The sequence below is a fragment of the Notamacropus eugenii genome, chromosome 2, assembly GCF_028372415.1.
Source record: "Notamacropus eugenii isolate mMacEug1 chromosome 2, mMacEug1.pri_v2, whole genome shotgun sequence".
NCBI classification, from domain to species: domain Eukaryota; kingdom Metazoa; phylum Chordata; class Mammalia; order Diprotodontia; family Macropodidae; genus Notamacropus; species Notamacropus eugenii.
This window is the reverse complement of record NC_092873.1, coordinates 349886746-349905994: the sequence shown is the minus strand read 5'-3', so window position 1 is coordinate 349905994 and position 19249 is coordinate 349886746. Positions and strand designations below refer to the sequence as shown.

At 42.1% G+C, this 19249-nt stretch overlaps 1 protein-coding gene and 1 pseudogene across 1 annotated transcript in view; one reads left to right on the top strand and one right to left on the bottom strand.

Annotated features, from left to right (window-relative positions):
• The first annotated feature begins 299 nt into the window (after nt 1–299).
• The window catches only part of HROB (homologous recombination factor with OB-fold), a 35566-nt gene continuing 16616 nt past the window's right edge, over nt 300–19249 (top strand). Inside the window, exons 1-6 of the mRNA XM_072646041.1 lie at nt 300–568; nt 1409–1459; nt 4190–5302; nt 6163–6246; nt 7411–7548; nt 8051–8159. Of these exons, the coding sequence (XP_072502142.1) occupies nt 539–568; nt 1409–1459; nt 4190–5302; nt 6163–6246; nt 7411–7548; nt 8051–8159 (1525 nt within the window). The 5' untranslated portion in view covers nt 300–538. The remainder of the gene's footprint in view (nt 569–1408; nt 1460–4189; nt 5303–6162; nt 6247–7410; nt 7549–8050; nt 8160–19249) is intronic.
• On the bottom strand, nt 10155–10783 carry LOC140528312 (trafficking protein particle complex subunit 6B pseudogene; annotated as a pseudogene).

Genomic DNA, 19249 nt, shown 5'->3' with positions numbered 1-19249 from the left:
TGGGGTAGCACCTCTCTAGTGCCTCGGAACCCGACTTTGCTAACTTATTCTTTAAGCGACCTTGAACAAGTTCTTCCCCCTCTCTGGACCTCAATTTCTTCCTCTGTAAAATGGGAGCACGACTTGCTCATCTCTAAATTCCCTTCCCCCGTAAACTTAGGACCCAGGGGCACGCAGTCTCTCCAGAAGACGTCGCTGGGGGGCAGCAGAGAGCTCTCGACTTTGCCTTTAAGTTAGAGAAGGAAGAGGAGGAGTTTGCGTCCTCCGGAAGAAATCAGACCCTCCCCGAACCCCTCTCCGCCTCCCTCCCCTTGCCGGCCTCTCCTTTAAGACGTCGGTGACGTAGGCGAGCGGCGGCCGTTTCGAATCCAGGCCTCAGGAATTGTGCTTCTCCAGCTCCCGATTCGGGAGCCCTTCACTCCAGCTGCAGGAGCTCCGGCCTTAGCCAGACTGTGTTGCCGGAGCCTGGGCCTACTTGTTCCTGTCACCCGCCGCGACGAGCCCGGGCCTAGGCCCGAGCTCGAGTCCATGGCGGAGGATGAAAGGGAGCCCCCCCGCTATCGTCATGGTAATCTCTAATGGCCTCGGGCTTTTTCCTCTTTCCTTCCCCCCCCCCCACGTGGTAAATTAACTAGCGCGCCCGTCCCGCCCCTCCCCCGCCCTCCCGGCGCGTTCGAGGCGCTTTCCCCCCGATCTTGGCCCTGCCCAGAGGAGCTGGGGCAGCGGGGAGGGGGGTGGGGGAGCCTTCTCGCTCCCTCCCCACGAGCCCCGCTGAGCCCTGCCCTTTGATGTTTCCTACGGGCACCCCTCAGTTCAGCTCAGTCCCCTTCTCTGTGACCTTGCCTGCCCTGTCTGCCGGACCCCGGATTGTCTGCATCAGTTTCAGCCCCATCCGACAGGCATTAATTAAAGGGCCGGGGGAGCTTTGCATTTCATCTCCCCTGACCCAGAGCGAGGGGTCTGATTTTTCGAGCCTTTGAAAGGGTATTTCCAGAATCCCAAGGCTGAGACAAGTTCCCCCAGCCCCCTTTGTTTGCGACTTTAAGGCCTGGCCTGAGGAGTACTGCTCATAAGAGGTCCCTTGTTCCCAGCTTTGACTTTGGGGTGACCCGAGCGCGATTCAGTAACCTCCCCTTTGCAACCTCTGGCAGAGTGATTCAGGATAAGCTATATTATGGGGAGGAAGGCTTCTGAGTATTGGAAAAAAAATCCTGCCCCTGCCCTTCTCCGATGTTGCCCATCCTCCTCAAGTTTCAGCAAAAAACCAAAACACATCATAGTCCTGACAGTTTGTTAGGCCATTAGAACTGGCAAGAGAAATGGTGAGGACAGAATGTACTTGTAAATAGTAACTTTCTCACTCACATGTTTCTCCCTCTTCCCTCCTTCCCATTTATTTTCCTTTCAGGCTTGTAGTTTGCAGAACCTATTTGCTGTGGAAGATGAATTTGAAGATGAGGTGAGGAAGCCTTTGTGATCTGAGATGAGAGATATTCTCACTTGGGTTGTAAACATCTTGGCCTAGAACATATCCACCTGACTCCAGTTCCTTCGGTTGACTTTCATAGTGGATTTTCTCAGTCTTTGAGAGACTGGAAAATGGAGAAAAAGCTAAAAGCCTAGTCATGTGTCTTGAAAAAAAGCCCATCAAAAGGTGGTTTATTACTTTAAATCTCAGAATGACATTCTGTTGAAGTATATGTTTATGACATATTTAAGATAGGGAAGGAGCATTTTATAAGCATTTTGAGAGATAGCATGGTGTGATTTCTACCACAGATCTCATGAGCTCAGGAGTTACAAAGTACAGTGGGCCAAGCCAATGTCTGTACCACGTTCAGTATATATTAGGAACACCCCAGGAGGGATTGGGGTGGGGTTAGAGGGCATCAGGCTGCCAATGAAGAAGCAGACTGGTTCAGGTTTGAAACAGACTAGATCAAAGCTCCTTTATTGATCCGTAGTGGAATCTGGCCTATGACTAGCCTTTGTACTTCCACTCTGGGTAAGATGAGGAGTCTTTTTTGAGAGGTAGAAGAAGGAAGGAAGGAAGGGGTGGGGGAGGGAAGGAGGAGGAAATAGAGAGGAAAAGGAAAGGGGGAGAGAGAGAAAAGGATGGAAAGGGAGTACATTAGAAAAAAATCAAGACCTGGTTTCTGCTCCTGGCTTTGCTATTAAATAACTGCCTTATCATGGGCAAACTACTTATACCTCTCTGGACCTTAGGATTTTTGTCTGTAAATGTACTATATGATTTCTAACTCTTCCAACTTTCAGATTCTAAGAGTGTAGGTTGTTATTAGCTTGTGAAACCCTGAGAACTTAACTTACTTCTTCAAGGTCATGTAATTCAGGTAGAACCCAGGACTGGGACCCAAATCTTTTGATTCTGAGGCCAAGACATTGAACCTTTTTCATCTTTGTTTACTCATTACTGGACTGTGAACTCATCTCTCTAGAGAACTTGTGTAGAAACTTGTATCCAGTCTAGGCCAACAAGTCAGCTGTAACTTATAGTCTTAGAGCTTTTTGAGGCATTCAGAGGGTAAGTGACTTGTCCAAGGTCATACAAGCAGAATAACAGACATTTTCTGAGTATTTACTAGATGCCAGGCACTGTGCTAGTATATGTATATACAGCCAGGGTATGTGTCAAACTATACAGGGGTCTCATGCATCAGCTGTTGTACCCATGGCACTTAATGTAATATATGCTTTTCCCCCCTTTCATCATCATCAAAATGCTTTTGTGCATAGTTTCACATGGCACTGTCATAGACTTTGTATGAGGAAAGCTATGTAAAATCACTCCTTACTCACTAGGCTAAGAGTTTACATGATTCTCCTCTTGAGGGAGGAGGAAATGGAGTCACTGAGAGGGTAGGGGCTTATTTCAGTCAGTCAGTAAGCATTTATTAAGTACTTAGGTCACCTCCTTCAAAACTGGTATCTTTGGGTTGCTTCATGGTATGGGAACTCCAAGTCTCTTATTTTCTCAGCTATGAAATTCAGAATTGTCAGGTTTTCTTGAACAGAAGGTTTGCTCTTGCCTTGTCTCTCAGCTTTGGAGAGGTGTGATCACAGGCTAAAAAAAAAAAGACTGTTGAAATAACTCCTTTTTAGTCTTGCCAGGTGACAGCAGAACCTTCCAGTTGCAAATTGGGGACAGATCTGAGCCTCAGAGTTGGATTGGGGGAAGGTGGAGCCTATGTTTGAGGATTCATATTTCTCCATCCATGAAAATGAGAAGACAGTCTTTCCCCCATCCACCATGAATGGACTTGTGCCTAAGAAGGCTCACTTAGGAAAGCAGGGGAATCCATAAACATTAGGCATCATTTGGGCTTTATCATAACAGTTGTTCTTTTATGATCATTAGTTCTAACCCCTAACCTAATCCATTCTGGGGTTTACTGTTGTGATAATAGACAAGGCAAAAGACCATCCTCTTCCTGACCTCCTAGCCAACTTCCTGTTGATTAAAGTGAACAGTTCTGATTGATTCTAGGGAACAGATCTTTTGAGCCTGAAAGTGCCAACTTTGCCTTGTTTACCAACTAGGAGCTTCACTTGATTTAACCTGCTAGAAAAAGTAGCTAACTTCTCTACATTTTGTGGGTGTAGGATCTTTCCAAAGTTGCCTGGAACTATATGTACTTGTGTGGAGCTGGTGAGGTCCACATTGTCAGTAGGAGCTAGGAACTAGGAATCTATTCCCAGTTCTGTCAATGGAAATGCTCTGTGACTTTGGACAGTTCACTTTTGGTCCTTTGTTCTTTCAGTCCCCTAATTGCTTCCCAACAACAAGGATAATAAGGTGACATTTCTAAGGTACTTTGAAATTCTTGGATAAGGACTAGTTTGCTATGAAACTGGGTGGCCCCTTGTTTCAGGCTACATTGACTCATCTTAGTGATTGCTAAATTGATTGAGATCTCCATCCAAATGGGTTGTTATTCTTGTAGTAACATCATGCATTGAAAAGAGCATAAAACTCAGTCTAGGATGTTATGGGATTAGACTTCAAGGTCAAAGTGAGAGGAGGTGACAACACTGTTGGTTTGTCTTGCCTTCTTTTCTGTCTCTATTAGTACATGTATCTAGAAGAATGTGTGCAAGAAGACTTACCTTTTTGATTCTCTCATTTGTCTTAGATGTTAACACCTGATTCCTCTGGTCCTTTTGGCAGGATTTCTTGTCAGCTGTAGTGGACACTGAGAACAAGTTCACCAGTTCGCTGTCTGTAAATCCAGGATGCCTGAAATCTATGTGTTCTGAGGTCAAAGCTGCCAAGCAGGCATCGACATCTGGGCAACTGATTTCCTGCTCCACTCTTCCTTCAGGGACTTCGAGTCTGTCAACCCAGGGTCTCAGACTCCCTACCCCTAGTATGCCCAAGGCAGAAGGGCATTCTCCTAAGAAATCAACACTCCTAAGACTGTCCTCTTCTCCTAGCTTAGCTGGAGGAGCTAGAGATCTAGGCAGAGTGATCCCAGAAGGAGTAACCACAGAACCTCATGCACATTTTTCTCTTGTGAACAAATATCCAGTGGCTGGTACCACTGTGACAAATAAACAGGATGAGTTCAATATGCTATCATGCATGGAACTGAGGCAGGGGAATTCAGATGTGAAAAACGAGTTTCCAAGGCAGAAGGAGGACCATGTGCAAGTCAAAAGGCTCCGAGTGTCAGAACTGGGAGAATCTTGTTGTCAAGGGTCAGTAGTCACCAGACTGGCTGAGCCCCTACTCTCAGCTCCCATCACCCACCATGGGACCCCACAGCACATTATGAGACCTGGTGCTTCCAGCAGCCTTACTTTCCCGACTGGCTTACAAACTCCCACTCAGTCCACCTCCTGGCAAGCTGGTCCTAGGGGCAGTCATCTACATGTGCCTCAGCCTCTCCAAGTTGCTAAGTGTTATCCTCAGAATGTTTCTCAAAATAATTCCCTAATACCTCAGCCATACCAATCTCCACATTCCTGGGAAAGTGGAAAACCTAGAGTTCTGGGGCCAACTATTCCCAGTCTAAACTCTTCCATTTTCCCAGTGGCTAGATCTGGCCAGAGACCCTTAGAGTCCCGAGCTCTGGTCTCTTCTGTTGAGTCTCTTGTCTTTACCCCATCCACTTCCTGTTCTTCCCTGGCAGCCTCAGGGATTCTTCAAACCCCTGTAGTCACAAACCACCTTGTACAGCTGGTTACTGCTACCAGTCGGACACCTGGGATGCCTGCCCATATGCCCACTCGGGCTAAAACCCGCCGCTTTCCTGGACCAGCTGGCATCTTGCCTCACCAGGTAAATGACTGGAATTTTCAGGAAATTTGAGAGGATAGAGAGCTTCTGCAACAACATGTCTTGGCAGCATTTGATCTGATTGATCAGGAAGTAGCATCCCTACCAGTGAGGAACAAGAAAGGGACAAAAATGGTCCTTCCAATGCAAAGGGGCTAAAGGAGGTAGGAAAATGATACCACTCCTCTCTTGATTCTCCTGGTAGAAAAGAGATGCAAGTTAGCAGTAAGGAAGAAGGGAGTTGTATCTATAAGGACTTGACAGTCACACCATATTTAGGATCCTGGATCAGTGGAGATGCTGTGGGCTGGTCTAGCGGCAACAAAGACCCCTGCTAGGAGAATTTGATTCCCAAACAACATTGACCAACTCTTTCAGTTCCCTTGCATTTTGGGGAATGTCTGAGTAGTCTCAACTTGCTGATGGGGATGGGAGTGTATTCCGAAAAGGAATTTAAGGCTAGAGTCCACTGAAATCTTTACTTGAGAGCTAGGAACTTTTCTTTTGTCCTGCACCACACTAGGGGAAGATGTTTAGTCTTGAGAATAGCTGGCTAGCCTGAAGAATGGGAAGCAGTAGCACTGTTTTGCTCTGGGGGGAGGATGTGTAGGTTAGCTGGCCCTAACAAGTAGCCTCTTCAACCCCATGGGCCAGTTGCAACTTCCTCATGTTCCTCCAAAGATCCCCAGTGGCATATTTTTTAAGCCTGTTAGTGAGGCTCCTGCGACATAGAAAAATTTAATGTGTTAATTGTCCCTTATAGTTTTCCTGAACAAATTATGTAACCCAGACGCAAAGCTGTTCTAGTAAATAACAGCTGCTGAGTTTATTATTCAAACTGCATTCTCTGTCTTTCCTTTTAGCACAGTGGAAAAAATCTGGAGGAGGTCATGATATCAACTCCTCAGACTCCAACTCATGGTGCACTAGCTAAGTTCCGGACAGAGGTAACTTGCTCAATGACCATGGTCGCTTTGCCCAAATCAGAACTAGATTTCATCATTCAGTGGGATGGTCATATGGGAAGAAGCATTCCTGTTTGAGAATGAGTTCCCAACAATTTAACAGTTTGAGCATCTTCAATGATATTGTGGGATCAAAGGGGCATTTCAAATTGTAGGCTTAGAAGAGACAGCCACAAAAGGCCCCATTGGATAGGGACCTCTTCTCATATCAGCCAGACTCCTAATTGATGGCACAGATCTACTTTTATTCTCTTTCCTCAGACTGGAATCTTTGCAAATATAAAATAAGGGCTCTAATGTCTCCTTTCCGCAAGGTTAGGGGTAAGAGACAGTTATTTTGTTAAATCACGGAGAATGACTGATTGGGTGACTAGAGCTTTTTCTGCCAGTAAATCCGTGTGTGAACAATGGGTAAATCATTTAACCTCTCTGCAACTCAGTTTTCTTATCTGTAAAATGAGGTGTAGGAGTAGCAGGGGTAGATTTGGGCTATATGGTCTCTAATATATCTTCCAGTTATAAATCCTTAATAGGTTCCCTCTAGCCAGATCTCTGAGTCTATGACTTAGTCATCTACCCCAAACTCTGATTCTAGTTTGTTGTCCTTTCATTTGAAGGGTTTTTGTCTTTGGTTTTAATGTTTTAAAATAGTTTTATTTAGCATCACCTCCCTCATCTATTGAACTCTCTATTTTTCAAGTGTCACAGTAAATAACAATCTAAGCTCAAAACATCCATAAGATGGTTTTGGGCCTTGATCAGCCTTATAGAGCTAGAGCCAGAGGGACACTGAGAATAGAGCTAGGTAAGAAAAGGAGCATGTGTCATTTTATTTTTCAGCTGACAGATGTCTTTGGGAACTGAATTCCTGTTGCACCCAAAGCTCTTTCTGGGCATATCTACACCAAAAATTTAAAAACTTTGCCTTTTTAAAAATCAAAACCCTCTAAAAGGATCTGACAGCATTTTCTTGAACTGTTAGTGTAAGTACTTCATCTTTAAACTTTGGCATGGATAGGAAGAGATGGAGATTGTGTTTTGTTTAGGAAAGTGATCTCCCCTTTCTGCCACCTACTTCTAAGCCAAAGAAATTTTAGTGGGATGAAAACTCACTCACCAAGGTTCCACTTCTTACCCTTGCTCCAGGAAATACCCAGTTCCCAGCCCTCAGAGGAGGATTTTGAGCATGGCCCCTGGCTGACTATGAAAGCTGAATTGGGACTAGATGACCAAGACCCTGCCTGCTTCCTCCACGAGTACAGTATTGTCATGGTATTGCGGAAGGTAAGAGGGAAGCCTTTCCATCTCATCCCTCCTTCCCCCATGGTGGGAAAGGCATCTCTTTGTTTTTCACAAACCCGTCCCTGATCCATTGGCCCCATCCCCCCTTATATATCCTTGACCAGGAAGGGCTTTGTCATTGCCCGTCTCTGGGATATTTCTAGGCCCCAGAGTGGGTTTAGTGAGACAATAGGAGTAGGTTGCCTTTTAGTTTTGGGGTATATTTCATAGTCCATTTATGTGTATCATCATCTTTTTAAGGGTGCCTTTTTATAGAATAAATATACAAATATTAAAAGAAAAGAAGGTAGAGAAGGGGAAGATTAATCAGCCTCTAGGCAATATGGAGAGGCAGAGTTGAGCGCTCTGTTTAGATTATCCTTAGGACAGAAAGTGATTTCACTTGGGTTTGTATAAATGGCACCTCCAACCTGTAGATCCCAGCTCCTCATCTGTCCCACCCCACCAGCAGCCTCTCATGATCTCTACTGATCCCTTTAAATAGGCTGCCCTGAAGCAACTTCCCAGGAACAAAGTTCCTACCATGGCTGTGATGATCAAATCTCTGAGCCGAAGTACAGTAGATGCCAGTGTGGTGTTCAGAGATCCTACAGGTGAGCAGCAGGGCCTTGTAGCCCAACTGACCTGGGGTGGGAGGCCGCTTCCATGACCTCAAAGTTCACAGCAATAGATGATTCTTAGTCTTTTAGAAATATACTAGAATCTTGGATGGTAGGAGCTGGAAGGGACTGTGGAAGCCAGTGATCTTGATAGCATATCTAGCCATTTTATCCTTTGCTTGGAACATTTGTGGCAACAAGGAACTTACTGCATCAGAAGACAGTGTATTACATTGTTCATTAATTCCTAATTTCTAGAACATTATTCTTCCATGTTGAACCAGGCTGCCTGCCTGTCTGTGGCTTCCATTCACTGGTTCATATTCCCTGCTACACAAAATCTGGTCTCTCTTCTAGATGACACATATATCTGAAGGTTGTTTTTCTGTTCTCCCTTCTACCTCCACCACCAAATGTTCCTTGTTTTTTAAATTATTGCATTTGTTTTCAGTGTTCTACAATCACTTCCATATAGCTTAGATTTTTTTCCCCTACCTCCCTACTCCTTCCCCCCTACCTCCCTACTCCTTCCCTGAGACAGCATACAATTTTATATAGGTTCTACACATACATTCCTATCAAATACATTTTCACCTTTGTCATGTTGCATAGAAGAATTAAAATGAATGGGAGAAATCATAAAACAAAACATAATACAAAAGAAAATGGTCTACTTCATTCTGCTATTGAATTCCATAGTTCTTTCTCTGGATGTGGAAGGCATTTTGCTTCAAGAAACCTTGGGGGTTTTCTAAGTTCCTGAATTACAATGAAGTTCCAAGTCTACCAGAAAAATTCCTTGCACACTGTGGTTGTTCCTGTGTACAAAGTTCTCCTGGTTTTGCTTCTTTCACTCAGCATCAGTTCATATAAGTCTTTCCAGGCCTCTCTGAAGTCCTCCTGTTCATCATTGCTTATAGCATAGTAGTATTCCATTACATTCATATACCACAATTTATTCAGCCATTCCCCAGTTGATGGGCATCCCCCAAATGTTCCTTTTCTTTAAATGAAATATTCCATGGTACAATACATGGAGCCTTAACTCTGGAGATAGGCCCTGGGTTAGCTGCCCATCCCTGACACTACCTTCATCACCTTAAACAAATCACTTACCCTCTTGCACTTCAGTATTTTCATCTATAAAATGAGGCAGTTGGATGAAATGGACTCTAAGGCACCTCCTGACTCTAGATCAATGATTCTACTTGAATGGAGCTCCGGTCTCATCAGTGTAGGTACTCTTTCTAAAACTGCAAATCACAATCCATCATACTTTCTCATTCTGTGTATCTTTTGTCCATGTCTTCCTGGAAAACTTCCTTAAGAGGTTTATGCAATGTGCCTTACAAGAGTCTTCTAGGTATCTTAACATTACATAGGTACCAGTGTGGCTTGAAGGCTGTCTGTTATCCTTTGCTCATGTTATTTGACCAACTTAATTTATTTTTTTTCCCCATAATATTACAATCCCCAGGTCTGCTGATTTATTTTTCATTGGCCATATTTTCATTTGGCTACTTCCTGTTTACATAATAGAAGGTACTTTTCATCTCCAACTTGATTTCTTGTGTAATCTTACATGTCTATGTTGGTATCTTTTAATTTGTTTTTTTTTGCATGCATTTCATCTTGGGATAAGGTGATGCAACCTATTTATGTCTACCATGAATCTTCTGTTGTCTGTTGGATGGCTTCCAATTTATTCTTTGGAGATGATAGTATTTTACAATTCATAGCCACATAACATCACAATTAAAATGATTGTGTTAAGAATATGGTGGGGGTTTTTTTACTTAATAAATTTTTTAGTGAAATAAAGTTGAATTTGATATACTGTGATACATAGCTACAGTGTAGCGTCTCAGTAAAATTTTCTTTGAATCCTCTCATATACACTATACTATGGTTATCTTATTTGAGAGTGCATATTACATTACATTGCATATTAATAAATTAACATATGGCTTACACAAAACAATGTACTATAGAAACTTAAGACAATGCCATTAAGTCAAAAGATCTTTGTATGTGAATAATCTCTTTTCGTTGTAGAAACATTTCAGTGCATGCTACATCTTCCGTATTATCACTTGAAATTTACACGTGCTGGTTTTACTGACACTTCAGCTGTCACAATACTTTGTATCCCCAAATTTGATAAGCCACCTCTGATTAAACCACATGTAAATGCCAAATAGTTAGGAGCATGATCTAAATACTGTTTTCCTGTCTACATCTGAGTCAGGATTCAAAATTTGTTGCTTTGAAACACGTAGATGCCCTGATGATTAGTCCTTAAATTATCACTTTGTTTCTTGAAAACAGTGGTCTGGAAATCTTTGCAAATGAACTTCATGATATCTAATTCATCCTTGAACCTTGCAGTATCCTTTGTAAACCTTTCTATCAATCCATGTCCTACCCATGTTCTCCATCTTAGTAATGCATTTTCCATTTTCCACTTCCCCCTGATCTGTAGACTTGCGGACGCTAGTCACCATCTCGTTGTGGAGAAGCAAGAAAAGTGGCTTGTCTGCCATTTTTCTCTGACTCCAGGGACCCCGGGAGGGTCGAGGTCAGGGCCCATGCATGGCCATCTCTTCCTGGGGTGGCTGTTCCAGAGCTTGAACCTGCAGGCAGCCAGGGGTGAGGACTTTACCAAGTCCTCTGAGGTGCTGGCCCTTGACCAGGAAGCCCAGCCACAGGCATGGCCATGACCCCTGTTTTGTTTTTTGTTTTTTTTAAAGATAGGTTATTTTAGAGGAGAGCTTAGGCTCATTTAAAGCACTAATTTGGTCCTCTCTCTACCACCTATTCAGTTCTCAGCCCAGCTCACTGTTCATCTGCAGTGTCCACTTGATGTATATGTACTGATGGAGTAGCTCTACAAGCTGTCCATCCAGCTACAGATCATAAACTTGTGCAAGTCTTTCCAGGCTTTTCTTTTCTTTTTTTTTTAATGTATTTATTTATTTCTAGTTTTCAGCATTCATTTCCACAAGATTTTGAGTTCCAGATTTTCTCCCCATCTCTCCACCCACCCCAAGACACTGCATTCTGATTACCCTTTCCCCCAATCTGCCCTTCCTTCTATCATTCGCTTCCCTTCCCTTATCCTCATCTCCTCTATTTTCTTGTAGGGCAAGATAGATCTCTATACCCCATTACCTGTATCTCTTATTTCCCAGTTGTATGAAAAAACAATTTTTAGCATTCATTTTTAAAACTTTGAGTTCCAACTTCTCTCCCTTCCTCTCTCCCCACCCATCCCCACTGAGAAGGCAAACAATTCAATATAGGTTATACATGTGTAGTTACGTAAAAGACTTCCATAAAAGTCATGTTGTGAAAGACTAACTATATTTCCCTCCATCCTATCCTGCCCCCCATTTAATTCTGTTCTCTCTTTTGACCTTTCTCCTTTTTCTGTTTTCCCCAAAAGTGTTTCCTTCTAATTGTTCCCTTCTCCCCTTTGCCTTCCCTTCTGTCATCCCCCCCACCCCAACTTGTCCCCTTCTCCTCTACTTTCCTGTAGTGTAAGATAGATTTTCATAGCAAATTGAGTGTGCATGTTATTCCCTCCTTAAGCCAAATGTGATGAGAATAAGCTTCATGTTTTCCCTCTCACCTCCCCTCCTTTCCCCTCCATTGAAAACTTTTTCTTGCCTTTTTTATGAGAGATAATTTGTCCCATTCCATTTCTCCCTTTCTCCTCCCAATATGTTTCTCACACCATAATTTTATTTTTTTTAGGTATCATCCCTTCCTGTTCAACTCACCCTATGCCCTCTGTCTATGTGGATATAATCCCTCCAACTACCCAAATACTGAGAAAAGTCTCAAGAGTTACAAATATTATCTTTCCATGTAGGAATATAAGCAGTTCAACTTTAGTAAGCCCCTTATGATTTCTCTTTCCTGTTTACCTTTTCATGCTTCTCTTCATTCTTGTTTTTGAAAGACAGATTTTCTATTCAGCTCTGATCTTTTCATCAAGAATGCTTGAAAGTCCTCTATTTCATTGAATGACCATTTTTTCCCCTGAAGTATTATACTCAGTTTTACTGGGTAGGTAATTCTTGGTTTTAATCCTAGTTCCTTTGACTTCTGGAATATCCTATTCCACACCCTTCGATCCCTTAGTATAAAAGCTGCTAAATCTTGTGTTATCCTGACTGTACTTCCGTAGTACTGGAATTGTTTCATTCTGGCTGCTTGCAATATTTTCTCCTTGACCTGGGAACTCTGGAGTTTGGGTACAATATTCCTAGGAGTTTTTCTTTTTCTTTTTTTTCTTTTTTTTAAAAATTTATTTATTTAACTTTTAACATTCATTTTCACAAAATTTTGGGTTCCAATTTTTCTTCCCATTTATCCCCTCCCCCCACTCCAAAACACCAAGCATTCTAATTGCCCCATCTGCCCTCCCTTCCATCATCCCTCCCTTTTCTTGTCCCCATCTTCTCTTTTGTCCTGTAGGGCAAGATAACTTTCTATACCCCATTACCTGTATTTCTTATTTCCTAGTAGCAAGAACAGTACTCCACAGTTGTTCCTAAAACTTTGAGTTCCAACTTCTCTTCATCCCTCCCTCCCCACCCATTCCCTTTGGGAAGGCAAGCAATTCAATATAGGACATATCTGTGTAGTTTTGCAAATGACTTCTATAGTAGTCGCGTTGTGTAAGACTACCTATATTTCCCTCCATCCTATCCTGTCCCCCATTGCTTCTATTCTCTCTTTTGATCCTGTCCCTCCCCAAGAGTGTTGACTTCAAATTGCTCCCTCCTCCCATTGCCCTCCCTTCCATCATTCCCCCCACCCTGCTTATCCCCTTCACCCCCACTTTGCTGTATTGTAAGATAGGTTTTCATACCAAAATGAGTGTGCATTTTATTCCTTCCTTTAGTGGAATGTGATGAGAGTAAACTTCATGTTTTTCTCTCACCTCCCCTCTTTTTCCCTCCACTAAAAAGTCTTTTGCTTGCCTCTTTTATGAGAGATAATTTGCCCCATTCCATTTCTCCCTTTCTCCTCCCAATATATTTCTCTCTCACCCCTTAATTTCATTTTTTTAAGATATGATCCCATCCTATTCAATTCACTCTGTGCTCTTTGTCTGTGTGTGTGTGTGTGTGTGTGTGTGTGTGTGTGTGTGTGTGATCCCACCAACTACCCAGATACTGAAAAGTTTCAAGAGTTACAAATATTGTCTTTCCATGTAGGAATGTAAACAGTTCAACTTTAGTAAGTCCCTTATGACTTCTCTTTGCTGTTTACCTTTTCATACTTCTCTTCATTCTTGTGTTTGAAAGTCAGATTTTCTTTTCAGCTCTGGTCTTTTCATCAAGAATGCTTGAAAGTCCTTGATTCCATTGAAAGACCATTTTTTCCCCTGAAGTATTATACTCAGTTTTGCTGGGTAGGTGATTCTTGGTTTTAGTCCTAGTTCCTTTGACTTCTGGAATATCATATTCCACACCCTTCTATCCCTTAATGTAGAAGCTGCTAGATCTTGTGTTATCCTGATTGTATTTCCACAGTACTTGAATTGTTTCTTTCTAGCGGCTTACAATATTTTCTCCTTGACCAGGGAACTCTGGAATTTGGCCACAATGTTCCTAGGAGTTTCTCTTTTTGGATCTCTTTCAGGTGGTGATCGGTAGATTCTTTCGATATTTATTTTGCCCTCTGGTTCTAGAATATCAGGGCAGTTTTCCTTGATAATTTCATGAAAGATGATGTCTAGGCTCCTTTTTTGATCATGGCTTTCAGGTAGTCCCATAATTTTTAAATTGTCTCTCCTGGATCTATTTTCCAGGTGAGTTGTTTTTCCAATGAGATATTTCACATTATCTTCCATTTTTTCATTCTTTTGGTTTTGTTTTGTGATTTCTTGGTTTTTCATAAAGTCATTAGCCTCCATCTGTTCCATTCTAATTTTGAAATAACTATTTTCTTTGGTGAGCTTTTGAATCTCCTTTTCCATTTGGCTAATTCTGCTTTTGAAAGTATTCTTCTCCTCATTGGCTTTTTGAACCTCTTTTGCCATTTGAGTTAGCCTATTTTTCAAGGTGTTGTTTTCTTAAGCATATTTTTGGGTCTCCTTTAGCAAGGTGTTGACCTGCTTTTCATGCTTTTCTTGCATCTCTCTCATTTCTCTTCCCAGTTTTTCCTCCACCTCTCTAACTTGATTTTCAAAATCCTTTTTGAGCTCTTCCATGGCCTGAGCCCATTGAATATTTATTCTGGATGTTTGGGATACAGAAGCCTTGACTTTTGTGTCTTTCCCTGATGGTAAGCCTTGTTCTTCTTCAACCGAAAGGATGGGAGGAGATATCTGTTCACCAAGAAAGTAACCTTCTATGGTCTTACTTTTTTTCCCTTTTCTGGGCATTTTCCCAGCCAGTGGCTTGACTTCTGAGTTTTCTTTCCACCCCCACCTCGCCTCCAGATCCGCCCAGCCAGCGCTTGGGGTCTGAGATTCAAATGCTGCTTCCCAGCCTCAGGGCTTTTGGCAGGGGCGGGGCTGCTATTCAGTGTGAGATTAAGTTCAGGTGCTCAGGTGGGGGTAGGGCAGCCACATGGGACTCAGTTCCCTCAGGGGGTTTGTGCAGAGACCTTCAACAATGGATCTGAGCTCCTGCCTGCTTTGGGAGCCCTTGTCTGCTGCTGCCTCTGCTGCTTCCTCCTGAGGGGGCCTGAGTTATGGAGACACCCTGCTCCCCTCTCTGCGAGCCAAAAAGACTCTCTAACTGACCTTTGCTGCTTGTGGGTGGAGGGACCTGTGTGGCTGCTGGAGATTCTGTCCCTGAAGCCTGCTGGGATCTACTCCTCTCGGTGCCACTCTCGGCCAAGGCAGGGCTGGGCTCTGCTCCAGGTTTAGTGCACGACAGACCTTTGGTGTCGGTTTTTCAGGTCCCTCTGGAACAGAAATCTCTTCCACTCTGTTGTTCTGTGGCTTCTGCTGCTCCAGAATTTGTTGGGAGTTCTTCTTTACAGGTATTTTATGGGCTGTGGGCTTGGAGCTAGCATATGTGTACCTTTTTACTCCACCATCTTGGCTCCTCGAGTTTTTCTTTTTGGATCTCTTTCAGGAGGTGATTGGTGGATTCTTTCAATATTTATTTTATCCTCTGGTTCTAGAATATCAGGGCAGTTTTCCTTGATAATTTCATGAAAGATAATGTCTAGGCTCTTTTTTTGATCATAACTTTCAGGTAGTCCCATAATTTTTAAATTGTCTCTCCTGGATCTATTTTCCAGGTCTCATTTCCAATGAGATATTTCACATTGTCTGCTATTTTTCATTCCTTTGATTTTGTTTTATAATTTCTTGAGTTTCCATAAAATCATTAGCTTTCATCTGCTCCATTTTAATCTTTAAGGAATTATTTTCTTCAGTGAGCTTTTGGGTCTCCTTTACCATCTGGCCAGTTCTGCTTTCTAGGGCATTCTTCTCATTGGCTTTTTAGATCTCCTTTGCCATTTGGGTTAGTCTATTTTTTAAAGTGTTATTTTCTTCAGCATTTTTTTGGATTGCCTTTAGTAAGCAGTTGACTCATTTTTCATGATTTTTTTGCATCACTCTCATTTCTCTTCCCAGTTTTCGCTCTACTTCTCTTACTTGATTTTCAAGATCCTTTTTGAGCTTTTCCATGGCCTGAGACCAATTCATATTTTTCTTGCAGGCTTTGGATGGTGGAGCTTTGACTTTCTTCTCTTTGTATGCTTTGGTCTTCCTTGTCACTAAAGTAAAATTCTATAGTCTGATTCTTTTTCCAGTTTTTGCTCAGTTTCCCAGCCATTTACTTGACTTTTGAGCTCTTTGTCAAGGTAGTTCCCTGCTTCCAGTGGGGGTGGGAGTGTACTGTCAGCCACTCAATTCCCCCACAACCTGTGGGTCTGGAGCTCCAGAAACAGTGGCTGCAGCTACCCCTGCTGTTGCTGTTACAGCTACCCCTGGAATGGGTTCCTCTGCCCCCTCTCCCCTCTACCTCCCTAGGGCTGGGGCTGGACCATTCCACTCTTCTGCACTGGTCCCACAGGTTTTTCCCACTGACCTTCCAATTTATCCTCAGTGTTTTGGGGTCATGAAGTCTGGAAACTACCACAAGTGCGAGAGATTCAGCCTCCCCCAAGGCCTGTTCAAGTCTCCTCTGAGCACTCATGGCCCTCACTGGACTGCGTTCTGCTCCCAGCATGGCACGATAGACACTTCCTGGCAACCTTCCAGGCTGTCTTGGGCTGGAGATATGCTTCACTCCACCGTTCTGTGGGTTCTGCAACTCCAGAATTTGTTTAGATCCATTTTTTATAGGTATTTGGCTGGGCTTGGCAGGAGTGCTCTAGAAAGCCTATTCTGTTACTCTGCCATCTTGGTTCCCTTTCCAGGTTTTTCCAAAAGCATCCTGCTCATCCTTTCTTATAGCACAATAGTGCTCCATCACAATCACATAGCACATTTTGTTCAGCCATTCCCCAATTGATGGACATCCTCCCAAGTTCCAATTCTGTGCCACCAGAAAGTATTTGCTATAAATATTTCTGTACGCATGAGTCCTTTTCCCTTTTGTTTTTTTTCCTCTTTTTCGATACAGACCTAGTAGTAACACTGCTGGTCAAAGAGTATGCAGTTTTGTAGTCCTTTGGGCATAGTTCGAAATTGCTGTAAAGAATGGTGTGTGTGTTTGTCCTTCGTTGCCAAAGAAGACCAGGCCATCAGAGAAATGATGACATGACTTGCACTTGATTTTGTTTTCATTGAGGGAGGGCTGTGCAGGTCACCAGCCTCACTTCTCCTCCAGAGTCATCTGAATCCAGTGACCAGATATTCATCAGGGTGACTGAAGAGAACCCAGGATGAGGCAGTTGGGGTTAAGTGACTTGCCCAAGGTCACACAGCTAGTGAGTGTCAAGTGTCTGAGGTGAGATTTGAACTCAGGTCTTTCTGACTCCTGGACTGGTGCTCTATCCATTGCACCACCTAGCTGCCCCAAAGAATGGTTGAATCAATTCACAACTCCACTAACAATGCATTAATGTTTCATTTTTTCCACATCCCTTCCCAGCATTTGTCAATTTTCCTTTTCTGTCCTATTAGCCAATCTAATAGGTATGAGGTAGTACCTCAGAATTGTTTCGATTTGCATTCCTCCATTGGATAGCAGATTAGAGCACCTTTTCATATGGCTTCAGGTAGCTTTGATTATTTTATGTGAAAATTGTTCATATCTCTTGATCATTTATCAATTTGGGAATGGTTCCTTTTTTTGTAAATTTGGCTCAGTTCTCTACATATTTGAAAAATAATGCCTTTATCAGAGAAACTTACTTCAAGATTTTTTTCACAATTATGATTGCTAAATGTTATTTACCTCCGTCTAATTTGCCTCTCCCCACCTGATTTATTCTATTCTTTCTCTTCTTTCACCCTGTCCCTTCTCAAAAGTGTTTTACCTCTGACTACCACCTCCCTCAATCTGCCCTCTCTTCTATCACACACCTCCCCCCCTCCCCCATCCCTTTCCCCTCCTACTTTCCTGTATGGTAAGATAGGTTTCTATATCCCATTGAGTGTGTTTGTTATTCCCTCTTAGAGCCAATTCTGATGATAGTAATTCACTCAATTTCCCCCCACCCTTCCCCATCTTCCCCTCCACCATAAAAGCTTTTTCTTGCCTCTCTTATGTGAGATAATTTTACCCTATGCTGACCTTCTCCCTTTCTTCCAATATATTCCTCTTTCTAATCCCTTAATTTTATTTTTTAGATATCATTCCTTCTAACTCATACCTGTGCCCTCTTTATATATATATATATATATATATATATATATGTATGTATATATGTATGTATATACACACACAAATACACACTCTAACTGCCTTAATAATGAGAAAGTTTTTATGAGTTACAAATATCATCTTCCTATGTAGGAATGTAAATAGTTTAACATCATTAAGTCTCTTTTGATTTCCCTTTCCTGTTTACCTTTTTATGTTTTTCTTGAGTCTTATATTTAAGTCAGATTGTCTATTTAGCTCTAGTCTTTTCATCGAGAATTCTTGAAAGTCATACGATGTCCATTGTTCCCCCTGAAGGATTATATTTAGTTTTTCTGAGTAGGTGATTTCTCGGTTGTAATCCTAACTCCTTTGACCTCTGGAGTATCATATTCTAAGCCCTCTCTCATTCTTTAATGTAGAAACTGCTAAATCGTGTGTTATCCTGACTGTGGCTTCCCAATACTTGAATGGTTTCTTTCTGGCTGCTTGCAGTGTTCTTTGTTTGACCTGGGAGCTCTGCAATTTGGCTGTCATATTCCTGGGAGTTTTCATTTTGGTATCACTTTCAGGAAGTGATCGGTGGATCCTTTCAATTTCCATTTTAGCCTCAGGTTTTAGAATTTCAGGGCAGTTTTCCTTTATAATTTCTAAAAAGATGATGTCTAGGCTCTTTTTTTTTTTTTTGATCATGGCTTTCAGGTAGTCCATTAATTTTTAAATGATCTCTATTGATTGTATTTTCTAGGTCAGCTCATTTTGCAGCAAGATTTCACGTTGTTTTTAATTTTTTTCATTCTTCTGTTTTTTATTGTTTCTTATTGTTCACTTCTACTTTTTAAGGAATTTTTTCTTTAGTGAATTTTTGTGCCTCTTTTTTCCGTTTTTGGCCAATTCTGCTTTTCAGAGCATTTCTTCCCCTCATTGGCTTTTTGTACCTCTTTTGCCATTTGGACTAGTGTGTTTTTTAAGGTGTTATTTTCTTCGATAATTTTTTGGGTCCCTTTTACCAAGTTGTTGATTCTTTTTTCAAAATTTTCTTGCATCACTCTCATTTCTCTTCTCAATTTTTCTTCCTCCTCTCAATGATTTTCAAAATCCTTTTTGAGCTCTTCCATGGCCCGAGACCAATTCATATTTGGATGTTGGAACTTTGATTTTATTATATGCTTCTGAGTGTGTGTTTTGATCTTCCTTGTCCATCATAATAACTTTCTGTGGTCAGAGTTTTCTTTTTTTGTTGTTTGCTCATTTTTACAGCCTATTTCTTGAGTTTTAACTCCTTGTGAAAGTGGG